This window comes from Callospermophilus lateralis, chromosome 7 (assembly GCF_048772815.1).
Source record: "Callospermophilus lateralis isolate mCalLat2 chromosome 7, mCalLat2.hap1, whole genome shotgun sequence".
NCBI lineage: Eukaryota > Metazoa > Chordata > Mammalia > Rodentia > Sciuridae > Callospermophilus > Callospermophilus lateralis.
Window position 1 is genome coordinate 128,608,740 of NC_135311.1, and position 19,912 is coordinate 128,628,651.

At 55.7% G+C, this 19,912-nt stretch overlaps 1 protein-coding gene across 3 annotated transcripts in view; it reads right to left on the reverse strand.

The window, feature by feature from the left end:
• Zbtb40 (zinc finger and BTB domain containing 40) overlaps positions 1-19,912 on the reverse strand; it is an 82,863-nt gene that overhangs the window by 5,045 nt on the left and 57,906 nt on the right. For all 3 annotated transcript variants that reach the window (XM_077109969.1, XM_076861080.2, XM_077109970.1), the window contains exons 13-18: positions 19,260-19,424; positions 16,763-16,977; positions 15,325-15,487; positions 14,565-14,651; positions 13,065-13,291; positions 8,530-11,298 (exon numbers count right to left, since the gene is read on the reverse strand). In XM_077109969.1, coding sequence (XP_076966084.1) covers positions 11,104-11,298; positions 13,065-13,291; positions 14,565-14,651; positions 15,325-15,487; positions 16,763-16,977; positions 19,260-19,424 — 1,052 coding nt within the window. In that variant the 3' untranslated portion in view covers positions 8,530-11,103. The remainder of the gene's footprint in view (positions 1-8,529; positions 11,299-13,064; positions 13,292-14,564; positions 14,652-15,324; positions 15,488-16,762; positions 16,978-19,259; positions 19,425-19,912) is intronic.

Genomic DNA, 19,912 nt, shown 5'->3' on the forward strand with positions numbered 1-19,912 from the left:
TGTGATAGCACCAGAGAAGGAACCAAAACACTATCAGAACGCGACCTGGCCTGTCGCTTCCTACCCGCCCTCCCCCGGTTGACTCTCTTGTCCTGTGCTCCCTCTTGTCTAGCACCCCGCGCACTCAGCCCTTGTGAGAGCAGGGACTCTCGTCTGTTCTGTTCACTGTGGTGTCCCCAGTGCCCAGAGCACTGTCTGGTCATAGTAAGTGCTCAATAAATCCTTGTGCAGTGCGTGAAGTCCAGGAGTTTGGGGACAGTGAGAGGGCATGGCAGGGGACAATGCCTGTCTCGGGAAACCTGAGGTGAGGTGTTATCTTGGTGCCTTTCTCTTGTCGTGGGGCCGTGGAGGATTAAGACAGAACCCAAACACCGCCCGCTCCCTCTTACACGAGATGTTCATACTATGGGACTCAGAGACAGGGAGTGGCGGGGCAGGGCCTGGCAGGAGGGGCGACTGCTGGCGGGAGGCCTCTCCTGATGGTGGTGGAGGACACCTTGTGGCCACAGAGCTCCCACGTGGAGATGGATTAGTTCTGGGGGTGGTGACAGTCACACAGCAACATGGCTGTCCGTAGTGCCACAGAACCGCGAACTTAAAAATGGCTTCGTAAATGTCATGTTGTGTCTATTTCACCACAAAAAGTAACAACAACAAACCCAGACCATGAACACAACTTGGGGTGGCGCGAGGTGTGGCGCGAGGTGCTGAGGGTCCGGCAGGACCCCTACTGGTCATTGGCTAGAGGACAGAGGTGGCGTCTGGCGCGGAGGCCCCTGGGTGGGAGAGGGTGGGCGGGGCTGGCTGGGCCCAGGCCAGGAGGCAGGTGAGCTTGCCCTGGGACCGTGCCCTGGGCAGGAGTGCAGAGTACCCTGTTGGGGTCCTTGAGGCCCTGTGACCTCTCCCACTCCCCGAAAGGCTGTGGGAAGGTTCTGGCGACAAGGGCAGCCCATGTTGGGAAGGGACCCGAATTTTCAGGCCTCCTGAACGGTGGGATGAGGAACCCGTGCCCCGGGGTCACCCGGCCTGCCAGGCTGACCTGGAAGGGCTGAGCTGGAAGCCCTGCGCCTGGGCACTGGGCACTGCCTCTTGCACCTGGCGCTGAGGTAGTGACCTCGGGTCAGTGCGAGGGCATCTGGAAGTCTCCCTCCTCCCGGTGGCCTGTAGGAGCAGCTGGGTGGAGGGGCTGCCCTCTGGCCCTGCCTGCCACCTGCTCAGGCCGTCCCCAGCCCCAGGAAGCCTCCCTCTCCGGGCCTCCATGCGCCAGCCGAAGGGCCACGGCCACAGGGGGCGAGGCCAGGTTGCCACGGGAGCCTGCCCTGGCATCTGGGCCCAAGGAGGACCCTTTCTGAAGTCCCACTTACTCCTCCACGGAACGAGACGGCAGTCACTGCAGGCAGGCCAGGGTGCTCCCATGTCACCCTCGAGCGCGGCTGCGGGCTCGCTGGGGCACTGCAGGGCCAGCACCGCACACTTGCCATGGGCAGCCCTGCCCGAGAGCTCACTCAGTCCCCGTGACACTCCACGGCAGTCCAGACGGGGACGAAGGCTCCGACAAGGCGCACAGTGTGGCCGTGGCCATGTCAGACCCAGAACTGGATTCCTCCGCCCGGGAGACAGGAGGAGTTGGAGTCTGGGAGTTGGCAGCTGAAGAAAAAAACTTGTCCGAAGTCACACAGGTCACAGTGACAATGAATTTAGTTTTCTCATGACTTGCAACAAAGAACGAATCCTCTTCGTTACCATCAAAACAAAAGTCCCATTTAAAGTCATGGTCTGTGGCACACACCTGCAGGCCCAGCCACTTGGGAGGCTGAGGCAGGAGGCTCACTCTCACCCAGGAATTAGAGGCCAGCCTGGGCATCAGAGTGAGACCCTGTGTCAGGTGGTGGGGACACCCAGGCGTAACCCCAGCTTCTCAGGAGGCTGAGGCAGAAGGGAAGAGATTGCAAGTTTGCGGTTAGCTTGGGCAACCTAGTGAGACCCTGTCTCAGAATAAAATAAGGACTGAAGATGGAGTTGCGTGGTGGGGGGCTGTCTAGCACCCACGAGGCCCTGGGTTTGACTCTAGCACCACAGAAACACCCAAATCAGGAAAGTAAGCAAACAAAAAAAGTGGTCACCTAAAGCAAGAACAAAATAGTTGTCACAAAGCCACAAACTCACAGGTGACCTGTCCCCTGAGGACCACATGCCCAGCCCTGCCACTCTCCACACAGCACGGTTTTGCGAGGACGGGCCACTCAGGGGAATGGCGCCTCCCCGGTGGTGGTGAAGGGTCTCTGGGGAGCCCCTGTGGTACCTTCTTTTTTCCGTTTCCCTTGGATCTGGAGTTTGAGAAACAGGAGCAAGAATAGTGCATTTTGCATTTATGCCGGTGTGACCTTCCCCAAAGGCTGGGTGACCTTGGACAGGTTTCCCAATCTCTCTGAGCTTCCATTACTCCTGTGTGGCATGGGACAAGTGCACTGTCATTAGAGTCGGTATCAGGATCAGCGTTGATGGAGGTGGAGCCCAGGGCGCGTGGCCTGGGTGACAGGTGCTCAGTAAGCAGGGTCCACAGGAAGGAGGAAGCTGCAGCAGGGTCCAGGGTGGGCGGGGCTGACGGCAGGCCCAGAGCCAGGGCAGCCTTGAAGGAGGGCCTGTCTTCGGACACTGCAGCCGTGTTTGCCTGGCTCCTGACACTGGGTGCCCCTGGGGAAGCCACAGGTGCTGGAGTCGGACAGCCTTGGGGGGCACCTCAGTCCTTCCTGCGTGGTCCCGTCCCTGATGTCCGTCATTCCATGCTGTCTGACGATGGCTACCAGTTCCACATGACCACTGAAGTCGAAATTAAAATTTGGATCTTGGTCACACTAGCCACATTTCAAGTGCTTCACAGCCACGTGTGACAGTGGCTCTCACGTCACATGATGAAGAACAGACGTCCCATCACCTGGGCCCAGGGGACACTGCTCATCTGAGCAGAGGTGGTGCCTGTTGGGGGTGATGTGCGACTGGCTTGTCCAGGGCAGAGGGCAACCGTGTCCCTGCTGTGGAGACGCTGCTGTGGGGACGCTGCTGTGGGGACGCTGTTGCTGCCGACTCGCCAGAAGACCGACTCATCAACTTTCCCGAAACTTCGATTTCCTCATTGGCAAACTCAGCCAAGCCCGTCCCGCCTCAGAGCCTTGCTGCCGGAATCCACAAGCAGACAGCCGCAGTGCTCTGGAATAGGAGCCCAGGACAGACGTGAGGGACAGCAGGGCAGGTGGGCCAGGCCTGCATTTGGCATCAGTGAGCTGGACTCCAACTCCAGCTCTTGCCGCAGGTCTAAGGCTGAGGACTGGCACTGTTCAAACGCTTTTACTGTAAAACGGGGTAAACCAAGACAATTTCTCTGAACTTCCATGTCACCATAAGGGTCAAAAGAAGTCATGTGTGGGAACCTGGCAGCAGAGCCTGTGCCTGAGCCCAGGGAAGGGGGAGAGGTGGGGGACACTGGGTCCTGCCCTGCGGGGACTCCCCTCCAGCTTGCCTGCTTCTCCTCTCCCCCACAGGGGCCACCTGACTGAGCACCAGGACCACCAAGGGCAGGGATGACACTGGAGCTTGGGGTCCCTGGTAACGCCATTGCTAGTTTTTATTGAACACTTGTTAATGCCATGGCCTGTTCTAGAACTTTCTAAGTACTACTTTTAATCTCCCCAATCACCTTGAGAGTCTGCATTACCTCCATTCTACAGACAATTAAGAGGAAGAGTTAACAGAGCCAGGTATGGTGGCACTTGCCTGGGTCACAAGCTCAAGGCCAGCCTGGGCGACTTAGTGAGACCCTGTCTCAAAATAATAATTTCAAAAGGGCTGGGGATGAAGGGCAGGGCAGAGCCCCCCCACCACATGTGAGCGCTGGGGTCCATCCCCACTTCTACAAAGGGACAGAGCAGGGGTCTGAACCCAGATCAGAGTAGCCCTAAGCTGGGGTCTGATCCACTGGGTCTCAACTCCTTTTCGGATCTGATACTGTCCAGTAAGACGGCTGCTGTTCTGGAGAATTGTCCCTTTGGGAACCAGGACTGGGCTCTGTGGAAGCCGGAGGAGCCACGGTGCTTCCTCTTCTTGCCGTGGACGTGGCATTTGTAGGCGAGGGCGGGATCTTAGGTCTTGCTGCTGTCCCAGGCAGCATGGAGGGGAGAGTGGGTGGGGAGGTGGCTTCCCAGTCACAGTCCAGGTGTGACACACAAGGCGCCGAGGAGCAGGACGGAGAGAAGCTGGGAGCTGGGGAGCGAGCCCTGGATCAGGAGCTGCTCACCCCCAGCTGTGCCCTCTGAGCTTCCCTGGCCTTGGGTTCCTTGTCTGGAATCCAGTGTCGACACTACGACTTATGGGGAATTACACGAAAGGCCTTCGCTCAGTGTCCACTGTGGAAGCACAGCGATGATTAATTGTGACTCTTCCTAAAAAAACATTAAGTGTCCCCTCCACCCTGCGGAAAGGACAAGGCGACTCCCCAGTGGGTGGAGACCGGGAGCCTTAGGTGCACCCTGGACTGGCAGGAGGGTGGGTTCTGGCTGCCCGGGTAAATCCGTGCTGTTTGTCCTGCTTTGCCCCCCGCCAGCCTCTGGCAGGGGGTGAGCCTTGACAGGAGCCTACTGACCCCTGGAACTTTAGGTCTGAACAGGCCTGGACCTCAGGCACTGGACATGCCAGGAACCGCCTGGTGTGTATGTGTGTGTGTGTAAACAAGAAGGGAACACACTTTTTGCCCTTGAAGGGGCACAACTGGGGAGAATCTCACCCCCGCCTGTGCCCATTTAATCTCCCCTCACGTCCCCGGGGGCAGCCGCAGCCGCCCTTTCCTCAGCTGCAGCCCTGGCCCTCTGGCCAGCTGGCTTTGGTCTGGACCCTGTGTGGGACACAGAGGCTTCAACTCAAATAGGATGAATAACTGCTCCATCCTGTGCCAGCCCCAGGGCCCCTCCCCACCCTGCCCATTTTTATCAGGCCCTCCTGATGGCAGGGCTGTGCAATCTCCCCTGGAGGAGACCGTGGGTCCCTGCACCCGCCTCGTCCGGATGTGTTTGATCAGCTGTCTGTGGCCTGCGCCAGGGGAACCCGTGCAGAAGGGACGGTGTTTGAGCTGAGCGGCTGGGAGCCCTGGAGCCCTGGCCACGGCTGCTCCCCGCCTTCTGCTAATCTCTTCTTGGAGGACAAAGGAAGGAGGGGGTTTGATAGACTAGCCCACAGGTGGCTTGGAGAACAGTGTTGCCCACAGAAGCGAGACATGGAGTGGGCTTCCCCGGAGTGCACAGGGTGGCGGGCCCTGCTTGGTCCCTCCTGCTGTCCTCTGCACACCCAGCCCGCACTTGTGCTCCAGGAGAAACCGAGACAGGGAGGTGCGGGCCCTCGAGCCGCCCAGAATCCCGGCAGCAACGACACCGCCTTGAAAATTAATCCTGTACCACTACAGGTCTGGGCTTCAAAGGTGGAGCGGGTGGGGTGGGGACATCTTAGATTGCAGGTTTAGGGACAGGTAGGAAAGCTGGGCAAGGGCATCGCCCCGGTGGAGCTCAGGAACCCAGGCCAAGGGCTGCAGACAGGAAGGCAGCGGTGGGGGTGTGCAGGACAGCGCGTCCCCCAGCTGCGGAACCAGCTCCGCAGAACTCGGGGTGCGGCTCCTCTTCCCCTCAGGATGTGTGTCCAGGTCACAGTTGGTCTCCAGCAGCATCGACTGAGCTCCCGCTGGGCACACTATCCGCAAGAGCCTGCGAGGAGGGCCACGTCTCCGTGGACCGGGCACCTCTGCTCTGCGAGCACCAAGTGACAGGACAGACAGCACGGGAGCTCGAGGAAGCTGAAGAACATTCTGGAGGAGAAGGGCTGGTTCCTACCGCCCACGTCTAGAAGCCCCCTTCTAGAGACAACCGGAGTCCCGAGCGGGTGGCTTCCCAGGAAGAATGCAGACCCTCGCTGGGGGCCAGGTCTCCGCAGGGCCACAGCTGTTTCCTTCCCACCCCAGCTGTGTCTGAGCACCAGTCCCTGAGGGTCAGAGGGACAACAAGCACCCAAGAGGTGAGGCGACCTCTGGGCCTGGCACTGGCACTTTCCCAGCTGCCCCTGATTTGTCTCCACCTGGGGCTCAGAGGTCTGGGCTTCGCCAGCTGTGGGCCAGGGGCTCCCCGAGCTCATGCTCCAGCCCTGGGCAGCTGTTCCCTGTCACTGCCCACTCTGTCTGGGATGAAGTCTGTGTCCAACCCAGGGCAGCCCAAAGTGCTCCCCCTTACTCTGGCCTTGGGCCCAGGGCCTCGTGGAGTTGTCCCCTACCCTGGGGCCCTTTAAAGGTGCATAGTTAAGGACACCACTTAGGAAGCTCCAGACTGTCAGCTGTTTAAAAATGTGAATGACTTTCTCCTCATGATCACGGTTAAGAGACTCCTTTAATGTCACTGGTCTAGTCCTAGGTGGGGCTGGGGACCCGGCCCATCCCCTCCCTCTGCCTGGTCCTGCCAACCTGCCCTGCAGCAGCCCTGCACTCTGCACACCCACCTTCTGAGGTCACGCTCACCCCTCCTGTTGCTGGACACTCTCCAGGCTACTGCTCAAAGCTGGCCTGGCTAGGTCGGCCTCTCCCTGCAGGCGCCACCCAGGCAGAGGGCGCCCCCCCCCCCCAGTACAGGTGCATTCAGGCTGCTCCAGGACTGTCCCTAAGTGAGCACAGGACCCCCCCGGCCCCCCCACCTCAGGCTAAAGGTCTGGTGGCCCTCGCCTCACAGGCTGGTCCCTCTGGCAGGCCCCTCTTGCTTCCTGCGGGGCGTCCTTCCTTGTTCCCCCGCTGGCTGCCAGCAATGGGACATTTTCAGCTGTCCCCTGGGAGAGGTCTCTGCCTATTTCATAGTTATCTGCTCAGCACTCGGTGCTTTGGGGGCAGCTAAGGTTCAAGAGGTAAGTGAAAAGTGCTGGGTGCTGTAGGATCCCTAAGGATCCAGGGAGGGAGGCCGGGGAGGCCCACTCCCCTCAGCGCCAGGGGGCGCCAGAAGGGCTGACGTGTCCAAAGAGGACTTCATTAGTAACCAAATTTTTGCACTAAATTCATTAAATCCAGGCTTTTGATTCATCCTGAATTCTGGGGACAAGTTGATCATTTCCCCATTTTGTAGATGGGAGCAGGAGGAAGGACCTCAGAGGGTAAGCACTCGCCCAAGGTCACAGTCAAGACAGTGGCACTCAGAGGAGGCACCATGGGGGACACCATGGCCTCTGCTCTCAACACCCCTGGCTCCCTGGGAAAGGGGAGACTCCATGAACTAGCGAGGCCTGGAAGTCTGCAACAGCCCCCAGGGGCAGCCTCCAGCCCAGGCCGTGCCTGTGCCAATGCCAGCTGCCCCAAACTGGAACGGACCCGCACCACCACAGTGCATCCCACACCCAGGCAGCGGAGATTCTTTGAAAGTGCGTTAGTGAGTGATCATGATCCGACTCAGAGAGAACACGCGGGGACTGGCTGTCCTGAGCGGGTGGGGACGGGGCGCCCCCCTTGCTAAGGCAAAGCAGGCAGCAAGTTCCAGACAAGTCTCAGAGCCCGCTGGCTTCTGCACCTGGGGCTCAGGGGCTACCAGGTTCAAGGTGTCCATAGCAATCCATTAGCTCAGCCCCAAGTCTTTTTACTCTTTTCTTGAGCAGTACGGGGGTCAAAGCCAGGCACTAATCTTAGAGGCAGGCACTCTACCACTGAGCCTCAGCCAAGCCCTTTTACTGATTTGTTAAAAACTTTGAGCCAGGGTCTCCTTGAATCGCCCGGGCCGAGTTCCTGCCGCCTCAGCAACGCACCGCACCGCTGGGACTGCAGGCGTGTGCCACCGCACCTGGCTCCCAGGTCTGTCTTTTACTCCATTATTTCCCAAGTACCCCCGGGACACACTGGGCCAAAGAGAACAGGGCTGCCCAGCCCTTCCTCTGGGGGAGGCGGGCAGATAAGCAGCCCAGGGTCTTCTCCCACCCTGTCGGACTTTCTGGCCCCAACTTAACGGAAATGCTCTTTGTCTCCAGCACCTCCTGCCCCCTCTGTAAGACTGTCAGCTTCCCCCTTTCCTTAGTCATTTGGGTTCTCAGGCACATGAGATTTAATGGCACACTGTCCCCCCGCCACCAGATGTCATCAGTCCCCGCTATGGGAGGATTTAGGGACCCTCTCCCTCTTCCTTTCAATTCTGGAAGTCCTCTGATTGGGCTCACTATTCACTGGACCCCATTTCATCCCTTAGCACTATCAGAGCTCTGGCCCAAGGGACAAGGCTGAGGTGCCTCCTGTGGCGGGGGGCAAGTCGGAGGCTTCCTCAGAGGGGCCCGAACCATGGGAAGAAGCACTGCCACAGCAGCCCTGATGCTCATGGGCTCAAAGTTTTCCAAGCAACTTCAGAGACAGGAGAGATGGCTTTACAAATAGACCTTTGTCCCTGCCCTGTGGCTGCCCCCAGTCCAGGTTCTGCTCCTGTTTGGATGGTGGGTTGCACCTGCCTGCGGCACTCAATCATCGATTTCAGCCTCACTTACCTTGAGGGCAAATCCGGTCTGTAACAGACCCCTCTGTGGCACCGGCCTCCGGTCCCTCCTCACCAGCAGGGTCATGAGCTCAGGGAGCAGAGGAGGGTGTGGCCCCGAGGAACCAATGCACCTGTTCCCAGAAGTCCAGACTCCTCCAGCTGCCACAAGGTCAGCCAGGGACCGCAGGGCACCTTCCATGGCAGAAGGGACACGGAACACCACGGCCACAGGAAAGCAAGCACGTGGACAGAGGAGAGCCATTAGCAACGTCCTCCAGAGCAGCCACGCAGAAGGTCTCTTGGGCAAAGTGGGAGAACTGAAAAGGTCTCCTTGTAAAATTCAGGCCTGGGCCTCTCCAGAGAGCGACGCTGTGAAGGCGGAGCTGGCCAGCACACAGGCCACTCGGAGCAGACACTGAATCCAGGACGGACTCCTGAGCCCCAACCAGAACAGCACTGCTGGGCGGGTGCCTCCTGCCAAGTGTGCCCGGGAAGAGCCTGCCCGATGGCCCAGCAGCAGGTCCGACTTCTCTGTCCAGCCACCATCTGGCTCCCCATCAAAATCAGAGAAAGGACTCTCAGTGCCGGAAAGGATTTGACCCTTGGGCTTAAAACTTAGAGCGCTTTTATTCAGAACACTCCAGAACAAAACAGAATACACCCTACTCGCCCCACGGGCCCTCAGCAACCAGTTTTTAATGTTTTGCTTTCTGGAAGGCAGAAACTTGGTGACGCTCACCGCAGTTCCCACCCCTCCGTGGCCTGCAAGGAGCCAGGTTCTTACCACTGGGCCTAGAGCCTGTGCCACTCCACTGCCTTCCAGTGGGTCTCATCTGGTGCCAAGGGGAGATTCAGTGCCATTTTGCCACTTACAAATCAAGCGCTCTCCTGTCTGCCAGCCCCCAGGACTGGAAAAGCTTCAAGCAGGGGCGGCCATGGCAGAACGGTGAGGTCTTTCCAGGGAGGTGAAGTCTTAGGGTTTGAGCACCATCTTCTGGTCAGTTTTTGGCTTCTGAAGCCGACTCTCCTTTAAAAATGTCATTTGCTTGAGGATAAAAATATTCCAGGACTATGAGCTCAAGTGCTTTCCACATCAAGATGACGACAGGCCTGGAGGCGGGAGCAGCTGTGGGGCGGGCTGTGGAAACTTGCCAGGACACTCTGTGCCCAGCGGATTCCAGACACCAGTCAAGGTGAAGGCGCGACCCTCTGCCCTTCTAGCTGGGTGCCATCAGACCCTGCAGCAGCAACCAATGTCCCACCACAGCGGAGCCCGACCCCGGCTCTGCCTGTGGCCACGCAAGACCATGTGCTCAGAAGGAAGTGCTGGGCTCTCGCTGCTGGCGGGTGAGGGCGAGCGCCCAGCTCAAGCGCTCTCCTATCCAAGGATTCAAGCCACACAAAGTGGCAGGAAGCCCTGTCTGTGTGTCAATGCTGCACTAGCCCATGTCAACCTTTGGGCATCAAGGGACAGTTAAATCCTGAACGGTAGGAATGAACAGTCATCTACTTCACCTCCTAATGGATTCCACAAACTATTAATTACCAGATTATATTTTAGGAACTAAAGACAAAAAGTTTTTTGAAATTCAGACTCAAAAAGATCACTTAACTTTGCTAAGTGTGCAGCCAGGGGAGCCAGAGAGCAGCCGTCTACGAGGCGTACCAGCGGGCAGCAGGCACAGCCAGGAGCTGCCCTGGCCACCCCTCCACAGACAGGACCCTGCCTGCCTGCCCGGTGCTGGCTCAGTGTCAACATCACATGCTCCAGAGGCAGCCACAAGCCAGACCCCCTGGGTCAGAAGTTTTAGCCTTGATCAGAGGAAGCGGGTGAGGAACATGGAAGAGCTGTGAGAGCCACCTTTCAGGTAAGGACACCAGGAAGAACACTGTAGAAAGGCAGAGGCGGCCTCTTCAGCTGGACGGCCTCCTGTGGAGTACCTCCAGGAGAAGCCCTCCACAGGCTTTGTTTGGGGAGGGGCTCCCTCTGTGGACCAGCGAGGACCTGTGCTTCCTGCAGTGGTACCACTAATGTGCTGGGCATGGTCAGCAGGATCTGGGGGACCCAAGCAGGGGGGAGAGTGGGAGAAGTGAGGACAGACAAGTGTGCTCTTGGCTGGGGTCCCTGGAGCGGGTGCTGGGCCCTGCTCTCATTTTCAAACAGCCAGGGACACTGGAGTCCCTTGCAGCCACTTCTTGCCAGCCTGGTCCCCCAGCTAAATGCCCTGTGCAGCACGGCACACCTTCCTGGCTGGCCTGGTCACCAGCTCCCAACCCACTGCTCTTTCAGACTCTAATTCAGAAGCTAGACTTCCCTCAGGGCCAAGTGGTGTCATGGTGACCCGAGCAGCAGCCATGGGACGGAGGCTGTCTTCGTGGAGGACGGAGTATCGGCACGGATGATTCAGACATGGTGGGTTTCATGAGAGCAATGTAATTTCCGTAGGTTTTCCCAGGGAGATTGTCTAGGTTGGTGCTAAGCTAAGATGCTCGCCATGAAGGACAGCAGGGAGGGCAAAGGGCAAACTGCAGAGCTTCCCCTCTGGAGCCGACGCAGGAACCCCTCCGCCAGAGGAGCAGTCCCTCACTTGGCCTCGCCACATATCAGGGTCACGGTACCATCCAGCAAGTCTTCCACAGTCACCGCCACGAGCTCAGAGCTCGTCTGAGTTGCCTGAGAATCAGGCAAAGTCACGAACACCTGTGACCCAGCAAGCTGTGTCTCCTCCAAAGTGATCACCTGCTCAGTTGGGGCCACTGGCTCCGGAGTTTGGATCACCTGAAAGGGAAAGACCGGAAGGCTGCTCGGGCAGTGCCCACAGTCAGCTCCTCGAGTTTCCGCCTCGTGCGGTAATGATGATATTTATGTTTCCCCCTGAGGAGAGCAATTACGTGTGCCTAATGGGAAGAGGCAAGCCTAACACCAGTGATGCAAAAGAGAAGGCGGCAGACAATTTCAATAACTCTACGCACCAAATTGCTATAATCTGCCCAGTACGCCGCCTCTAGGCGCCGGACTCTGTGATCACACCAGGGAACCCTGCCTTGGTCTCCCACACCGAGTTTTCCTGTCTCAAGGATGACAATGCGTAGGTAAGTGCCATGGAACAGGAGCCACTGAAGGTGGCTGGTCTCAGGTCTGAAACATGGCACCTTAAAAATTAAGTGGCCTGGGCTGGGGATGTGGCTCAAGCGGTAGCGCGCTCGCCTGGCATGCGTGCAGCCCGGGTTCGATCCTCAGCACCACATACAAACAAAGATGTTGTGTACGCCGAGAACTAAAAAATATATATTAAAAATTCTCTCTCTCTCTCTCTCTCTCTCTCTCTCCCCCTCTCTCTTTAAAAAAAAAAAAAAAATTAAGTGGCCTGGGTGACGTGTCAGCACTCTGGACGCATGGAAATGAAGTGATTCTTCAGAGCCCAGGCAGAGGGCCTTCTCGGACCTCCGAGAGCTGCCAGCCTTCCTGGGGGCTGTGTGGCTACAGAGCTTGAGAAGCAGCTGAACAGATGAGCCGCGGCTCCTGCCAGCTTAGTCACCAGCTCAGCAGCTGGCTGGCCAGCACCCCAACCCTCCACGGGCCACACTCCACGTGCACTGTCTGCTAAGGCTGACCTGCCCCTGGCGGGAGAGCCAGTCTGTGGTTAGGCACTCCCAGCTCCGGCCCAACCTGCGCTTCAGTACTTCTGACCTGTGGACCCCTGGACAGCTTGATTCCTTCAGTATTTTTAGACAAGAGTGCCCTCCAACCCCTGCCCACGGAGGGCTCAGCCACCCGCTCCTGAGAAGCAGCCAGAAGGGGACAGCGGGCACAGCTGCTTCCCACGCTACAGGGTGAAGCCCAGCAGTCCCCGGAAACAGCAGTTTCCAAGCTGGCTTTCTCTTTTAGGATTGGAGCCCCCCTTTTCTTCCTCTCCAAGAACATCTCACCAAGAACTCCAAGGAAATAAATAAATAAATAAAAGCAAAATGGCCTGGGTGACATGACAGCAGGCCTGTCACCTGGACTTCTGCCCACCTGACTTGCCCTTGTTCCCTAGAGGCCATAAAAACATGGTTTGCAAATGACTGACCTACACAACTGGACAGTGGGGCAGTCCAAGAGGCTGAAGTCTCCCTCAGTCTCAGCTCTCCCCAGCCCCTCTCCAGCTACTCAACATGGGCAGAGCGAGTTTCCTTCCTTTTCTGCCCTCCTCTCTCTGGAAAAGATGGGAGGGAGGATACAAAGGGACCAGAGACAGACTGGACTGAGCTTGGCTTCAAAATCAAGAAGAGGCGGGCTTCTCACCAGGTGAGAGGCCCAGACACACTAGGTGTACGTGCCCAGCCCAGGAGTCACCCATGGGCCTCACCTGATGGTGGTCCCTGCCCAACACGGGGTGTAGCCACTCTTCTCCACAGTTCCCTACAGCTCTGTTTGGTAAGAGGTGCAGGGACTCTTAAGATCATGAATGTATTACCAGGGAGACCTTCAACCAAGGTACTCTAGGGAAGACTTTGGAACCCCCCGTTCACATCCCGTGAATCTGATGGCCCCAGAATCACCTGTACCATCTGTGAGGTGGCAGCCTGGGTTTCAGTGCCTGCCATCTTTGGGTGGTCAGATTCCAGGTGGCCGTCCAGCTGTGCCTGGGAGGTGAAGAGCTCCCCACAGAGCTCACAGGGGAAGGTGCTCTCCGACTGCTTGAAGTGCTCCGTGGTGACGTGGTGCTGCAGGGCTCCCGGGAAGCGGAACGTGGCTGCGCAGTACAAGCACCTGAATGGCTGGGTCCCTGAAAGAGGGAGGGGGAGAGATGCAGGTCAAGGTCTGGAGGGGCCTGAAGCTCGTACAATTTGGAGGGGCCTTCTTTATAAAATGGCAACGACATAAAACTAGACAGAGAGCTTTGGAAGGGTCTCCTGCAAGTGAGGTACCCTCAAAATACACAGTTTAATTATTAGCATCAGATAGAGGCTAGGCTTGCCTCTGCTGAAGCCCATTACTCGTTCCATGGTGGACAAGGACACTGATGAACGATTTCACCAAACCTAGGAAGTTCATTTTCACATCTCTGAGGAGGGACCAATGGCACCTCTGACTACTGTGGCTAGGCAGCAGTGGGGTCACCTGTCGATGGCTGTGCATGCACAAGCACGGGCTCACAGGACGAGTGTCCATGACTGGATGACATCCCCGGGACAGGATGGTGCGCACCTTCCACGAGCAGTACCCGAACAGCCCAGGGGGAGGGGCAGCTGATGAAGGGTCAGCTACATCCCAGAGCAACAATCAAAAGCAGTCGATGTGGTATTTCAGAGATCAAAACTAAGAGCCTCCAGTTTTCTGGAGGAATCTCATGCCTGTGCTTGGTCACCAATGCTATTGATGGCAGAGCAAACATGGTGTGACAAACCTCGACAACTGGAACTGAAAGTTACTGGAGAAGCTGGCTTCTTCCCTTCATCGACTTACTCTTAAGTTTTCCTTTTTATGTATGCACACCATGCGTGTGACAGGATAAAGATCCATGTCACGTTAAGACTAAAATAGCACTTAGCATAACCTACAGATTCAAGTAATAAGAAAGCATAGTTTAATTGGCAGTACTTAATGGTTCATTAAAAATGGTACAACTTAGTATCTGGCCTTCTAGAGTTGATGGAATACGGGCACAACAATGACAGCCGTGGCTACACCGGGTGCTCACCAGTGCCAGGACTAAAGGCTTTCTCAGCCACCTGATGAAGTAAGTACTATAATTCCCATCTGCCAGATGAGGAAACCAAAGCACAAGTCAGTGGCTTGGCCTGGGCTGGAGTGGTAAAGGTGAGACTTGTGGGGCTGGGGCTGGAGCTCAGCGGTAGAGCACTTGCCTCCCACATGCAAGGCCCTGGGTTCAATCCTCAGCACCACATAAAAATAAATAAATAAAGATATTGTGCCCAACTACAACTACATTAAATAAATAAATAAACAAATAAATAAATAAATATAAAAAAAAGAAAGAAAGAAAAGACGAGGCTTGCACTCAGTCTAGCTCGGAGGTATGCAGAAGGGGCACTGACCTGAATGCTGGCACTTGACGTGGACCTGCAGCAGAGCTGGTGTGGGGAAGAGCTCCTTACACTGGTCACATTCGTGGAACTTCATATCTGTGAAGTGTATAAGGAAAAACGTGGAAAAAGACAAAAGGAGGGCTCTGCCAAGGCCAGAGAGTGAACAGCTTGGGGTGGGGTGAGGACTGACCCTCTGCACAAGATCCACCAGGACAAGAGGCTCACACCTCATGCAACCTAGTCGTAAAGAGCAGGCTCTGGTCCAGACTGTCCAGGTGCAACGAGGGTAGTGGGAGTTAAACAAGAAAATACACACGGAGTACCTGGCTGATGCCCTGTACACAGAAAATACTCCGTGACTGACAGCTGATATGATTATCTCTCAATTTACCTGCAAGGCAGGTATTAGTAACTCCCATTCTGCGGAGGAGGAAACAGGCTCAGAAAAGTCACTTGCCAAGGTCATGCAGCTGGTTATGTGCTGGCATTGGGGTTTCCTGGGCCCATCTGCCACCAAAGCTGGCACCCTTCCCATGTGCCTGACTGGTCCTCACTCAGGGGCTGGCAGGAGCGTACACTGCCCTCGGTGTCCAGGTTTGAGAATCACGGCCATTCAAGCTTCTGTTACTGAGGGTTGGGACTGGAATCCTTTCAGGTATACCGGGCAGAACAGAGGCGACCACCACAGCACGCCGCCCTGTGGTGCAGGAGCCAGGACATCAAGACCCTCCCACGCATCTGCTCACAGGCGCTCTGTGCCCCACCTCACCTGCGTGCTCGGCCTTGATGTGCTTCTTGTGTTCAATGGTATTGGGAAAGGTCTTGTCGCAGGAGCTGCACTGCAGCGATGAGAACTTAGACGATCGGTGGTTCTGAGCAGCAAACACATCTGGATGGTGGGTCCGATTATGGTACCACAAACCAGACAATTGCTGCAAGAAATCAGGCAAATGTTAGGTCTTAGAAAGTTCTAGCAAGCCAGGAAGCTCACAAGATCCCCATAAAGGAAAATAGATTCTGAGATAACCTCATGGATCTACTGCCATATATTTTTTGGAGTCCTGGTGATTGAACCCAGGGGCACTCTACCACCAAGCTACATCCCTGGCCCTTTTTTTCAAATTTTCAGACAGAGTCTAAGTTGCCCAGGCTGGCCTTAAACTTGCAATCCTCCTGCCTCAGCCTCCCGAGTCACTGCTACCCACCTAAGTGCACACTGACCTATCTTGCTGAGTGCTGACTCGAGAGTAAGGCAACTAGGAGTGGAGAGGCCACTCTGGCAGGGCTCAACTGAGTCCCCGTAAGTCTTCAGGACTAAACCCTGGCCACTGGCAGGCACAGATGTTCTTCACCCTGAGCTCTATCTCACCGCTTCCCAGAGGCCTAGAGGTGAGGCAGAGCAGCCTGCCAGGGAGGAGCCTGGGAGTCCAGAAGCAAGTGTCACTGCCTTTCCCAGGCTCCAGAACAGCACTGGGAACTCTCCATGCAATTTCCTGGTCTCTAGACACCAAGCCCAGGCCCTCCTCAGCTCCGTCACACCAATGTCACAGCACAAAGCCAGGCACAAAGTTAGCTCTCATCTAAATCAGCTGCTGGGCCTCTGTCCACACCTACATCACAGGAGACAGCAAGGACCATTCTTTTCTCTGGGACTGATTTCTGACAGACATGGTTTCTTTTTAGATCTACATAGGGCTTCACCTTAATTATGTAACAAATTCTAAAGTAAAAATGCAGAGTCCTTCCCTGGGAGTTAAACAATTGTGCTAGACAAGGCGATCAAGGCACTGTACTGCTCCTCGTTGCTATTTTCATATCCCTTGTGCATCAATAGGTTCTATAGAACATGAGCATCCAAGGGGAAGAACAGCATCCCATTTTTGATAAGATGAAATTGAAGAGAAGAGGGGTGAGAACTTTCTGCTCTAATGACAGACAGCTCCCCCACTGCATCACTTGACCAGATTTCAGAGAATCTCAATTAGAAGTCGCTTTTTAAAATCCAGTGGTGGGGATGGAACCCAGGGTCTTGCACATACTGAACACACGCTGCACCTCTGAGCTATACCCCAGCCCATGACACACAAGGATCGGTCCTATCGTAACATTTGGGGATGAGCTGGGACAACCTGCAAGTCACAAACACAGGAACCAGGGAACCGAATGGGGCAAGGACTGGAGGAACAACTCCCAGGGCCCGAGGTCACCTGGTAGGCCTTGTTGCAGATCCCACAGCTGAAGGGCTTCCCTCCGACATGGGTCACCATGTGGCGCTCCAGCATAGAAGGGGCACTGAAGATCTTCCCACACGTGGGGCAGGGGTGGTACTCCTTGGAGTGCACCTCGTGGATGTGCTTCCGGTGATCTTGCAGAGTGGGGAAACTCATCCTGCATTTCTTGCAATCGTAGGGATCTTCTATGTCTAGTTCCCGGAGGGGCAGCCACAAGAGAAAGAGGCAGAGGGGAGAAAAACAGCACAAGCAGCAATCAGTAATGCAACACTGTTTGGGTGTCACACAGCGTCATAGACTCTGGGGACCTGAGGTTATTGGAGCAAGCTCCAGGAGGTGGGCCTGGTTCCTCTGAGCTCCTGGACTGACACCCCTGCAGCATCCAGCAGTTTATCCAATTCCTCATTTTAATCTATTCGACTACTTTCCAGGGAACATCGTGGTTGCTCCTCACGTTTGCAGTGGCGTTTTGAGTTTTCTAATTCCTGGTGGAGATGCCCACACACTCCCCAGAGCATCACTATTTCTTTTGTCATCAGTAGCACAAGGAGTACTTCCTCACTGAGCTTCAGACTCAATAGCAAGAAGCCTCTGCATGGAGGAGGGCAATGAGCGCCCCCAGAGAAACCTAGCCCTGCCCTCAGCCCGTGAGCAGCTTCTATTATCATGCTTAATTTAGAGATTAGAAAAGTCAAGGTTTAAAGAGTTAAGTTAGCACCTTCCTGCCCAAGGGCACACCCAGAGCCCACTCTGGAGGCACATGCTTCACTGGACATGCCAGCTCCCCAGTGGAACCTCAAAATATGGAGGACTAATAAAGAACGTACTGGCCATATGGCTGGCAGAGAACGTCAGTCTTTTTCTTAAAGCAATAGAAAGCAAAATGTTTTAATAGTAAAATCCTTTGCCCACACGAAAGGCCCAGCCATGGGCCAACCGTACTGGTGCACTGACCAGATTCTCTCAGGGATCCTGGCAGGCAGCGGCGGGCAGCACCATTAACTAGTCTCCCTGTGGACAAGAGCTCTTAAAATTGCAGTTTCACGCTGCCTTTAAAGGCTCTCTGACACAGGTTTCCTCAGCAAGGAATGAGAGAGCTCAGTGCAGGGGACGAGGGGCCTGGGTCCTGTGCTGCTGGGGAGGATCAACTCTGGGATGTGGCCAACTATTTTGGGTCCTCTCCATTCTGAAAATTAATGTCTTCCCCTTTCCTGATTCTCATGTAATGCTACTGAGAAAAGAAGACTAAAGCGGATGTCACTTCAAGAGGTTGGCACTGGATCCAAGCCAAGACCTACTCTGGAGGTCTACTGTAAGTGGACTTTTAGCAGTCTTCGTCAACTCCCTGGGGCTAGGGGCTACGCTTTGTATTCTTCCTGCACGACCCAGTGTCCAGCCACATGCTGGCATTGAGGAGCTCTGGCAAAGTCCACGGTGGCTGGGCTGAAAGCAGACGTGGATGTGTTTACATAAAGCAGATGTTGTGAGACACTGTTTGCCAACAGCTAGAAAGGGGTGTGTGGGAGGAAGGATGGGCAGGGGGAAGGAGAGAGGAGGAAGGTATGCAAGGTACCTGGCATGCCAAGAGATAAGCTTGATGGTGACAGATGGTACCTGACAGGGATGCTCTTATCACCAACCATAATATCTCATCTATTGAGCCACTTCTGTGTGTGAGGGTGACACGTCTCGCTTCCATGGTAGTGAGATCTCATTTAATCCTTACAAGAATCCAAGGTGGTGGTGTTATCATGTGCTCTAGTTTGGAAGGGGCACATGCAGCTTAGGAAGGGAAGGCAATTTGTTTAAGAAAAGTAAGTGGCAGGGTCAGGATTCAAGATCAAGCCCAGGACACTTGCTGTGCTGTGTTGGTCACATTCTGGCTGCAAAAAGCGAGGCTGAAGGAAACATGAGGGGCGGCAGCACTTCTTTTCCTCGTGTGTGTGTGCACGCGTGTGTACATGTGTTGGTGCTAGTAAAAAGGGAGAAGGATGGGGGAAGACCCTACTAATTGAGGGAAGTTCAACAGCACTTGGAACAGAACGGTGGGCACCATGCAGGACGCAGGCTCCACTCAGGAAAGGGCTGGGTTGCCCCTGCGGGAGGCAGACGTGAGCACAGGACGAGGAGGAGGATGAGGACTGACACAAACCCTCTGGTGCCCTTGAGCCACCAGCTCTGTTGGAGGCTCTGTCCTTCCAGCACAGTCTGCCTTTGCAGCTGAACAGCAGCAGGCGGGCTGGAGCAGGACAAGGGAAAGCCTTGGCAGAGAGAAGCCAGCGTCATAGGGGGACAGGTTAAAATGGGATTCTTCCTGAAAGAGGACCAGACTGTGGGTCTGCAGGAGGATGTGGGAAGGCAGGGCACTGAATGGGGCCAGTTCTGGTGGGGTGACCCTCTGTATGACTGCTCCACGTGTTCTCAGGGCCAGGTGTAGCCCTGCACACCTGACATCCATCATCTCAGTACATACTGTGAAAGGTGTGCAGGTGGATGGAGAGGCCGTTGGCTTGCCGGAAGCCCTTGCCACAGTCCCTGCAGACGTATGGCTTGTCCCCAGTGTGGGTCCTCACGTGGCGGGACAGCTCAATGGACTGGGCGAACACCGCATCACAGTACTGGCAGGCGTACATCTTTCCTGCAAACACACACGAGCTTGTGAGTGCCAGCACTGAACTCTCACGGCATTCCTACAGGCAAAATTCTGAGGCACACACCAGGGAACTGTCATCTGGAGATGACATTAAAACCTCAGACAATCTATAATCCACCGGGTGAGGTCTGCAGCCTCCTGTCAATACCTGTCCCTCACCAACAGCCCCCCCCAACAGATGCTGAGCACAGCTGCATGGAGGAGCAGGGTTCTCATCACACAAGGGAAGGCCTCTGTTTGTCAGATCATCCCGAGGATGGAAGGGCTCGTTCCACCTCTGTCAAGAGATAAATCCTTGTGTTCAGAAACGCGGGAGTTCAGCCTCCTCACGAGACGCGCAGTGTGATCTGGAGCTGCACACCAAGGTGGGACGTGGCTGGAGGAGGAATGACTTGCTCTGAAGTCAGTGCACATCCCTGGGCTTCTCAACTTTCTCACACACATGATGAAAATGTAACTGCTGGCTGCCAAAG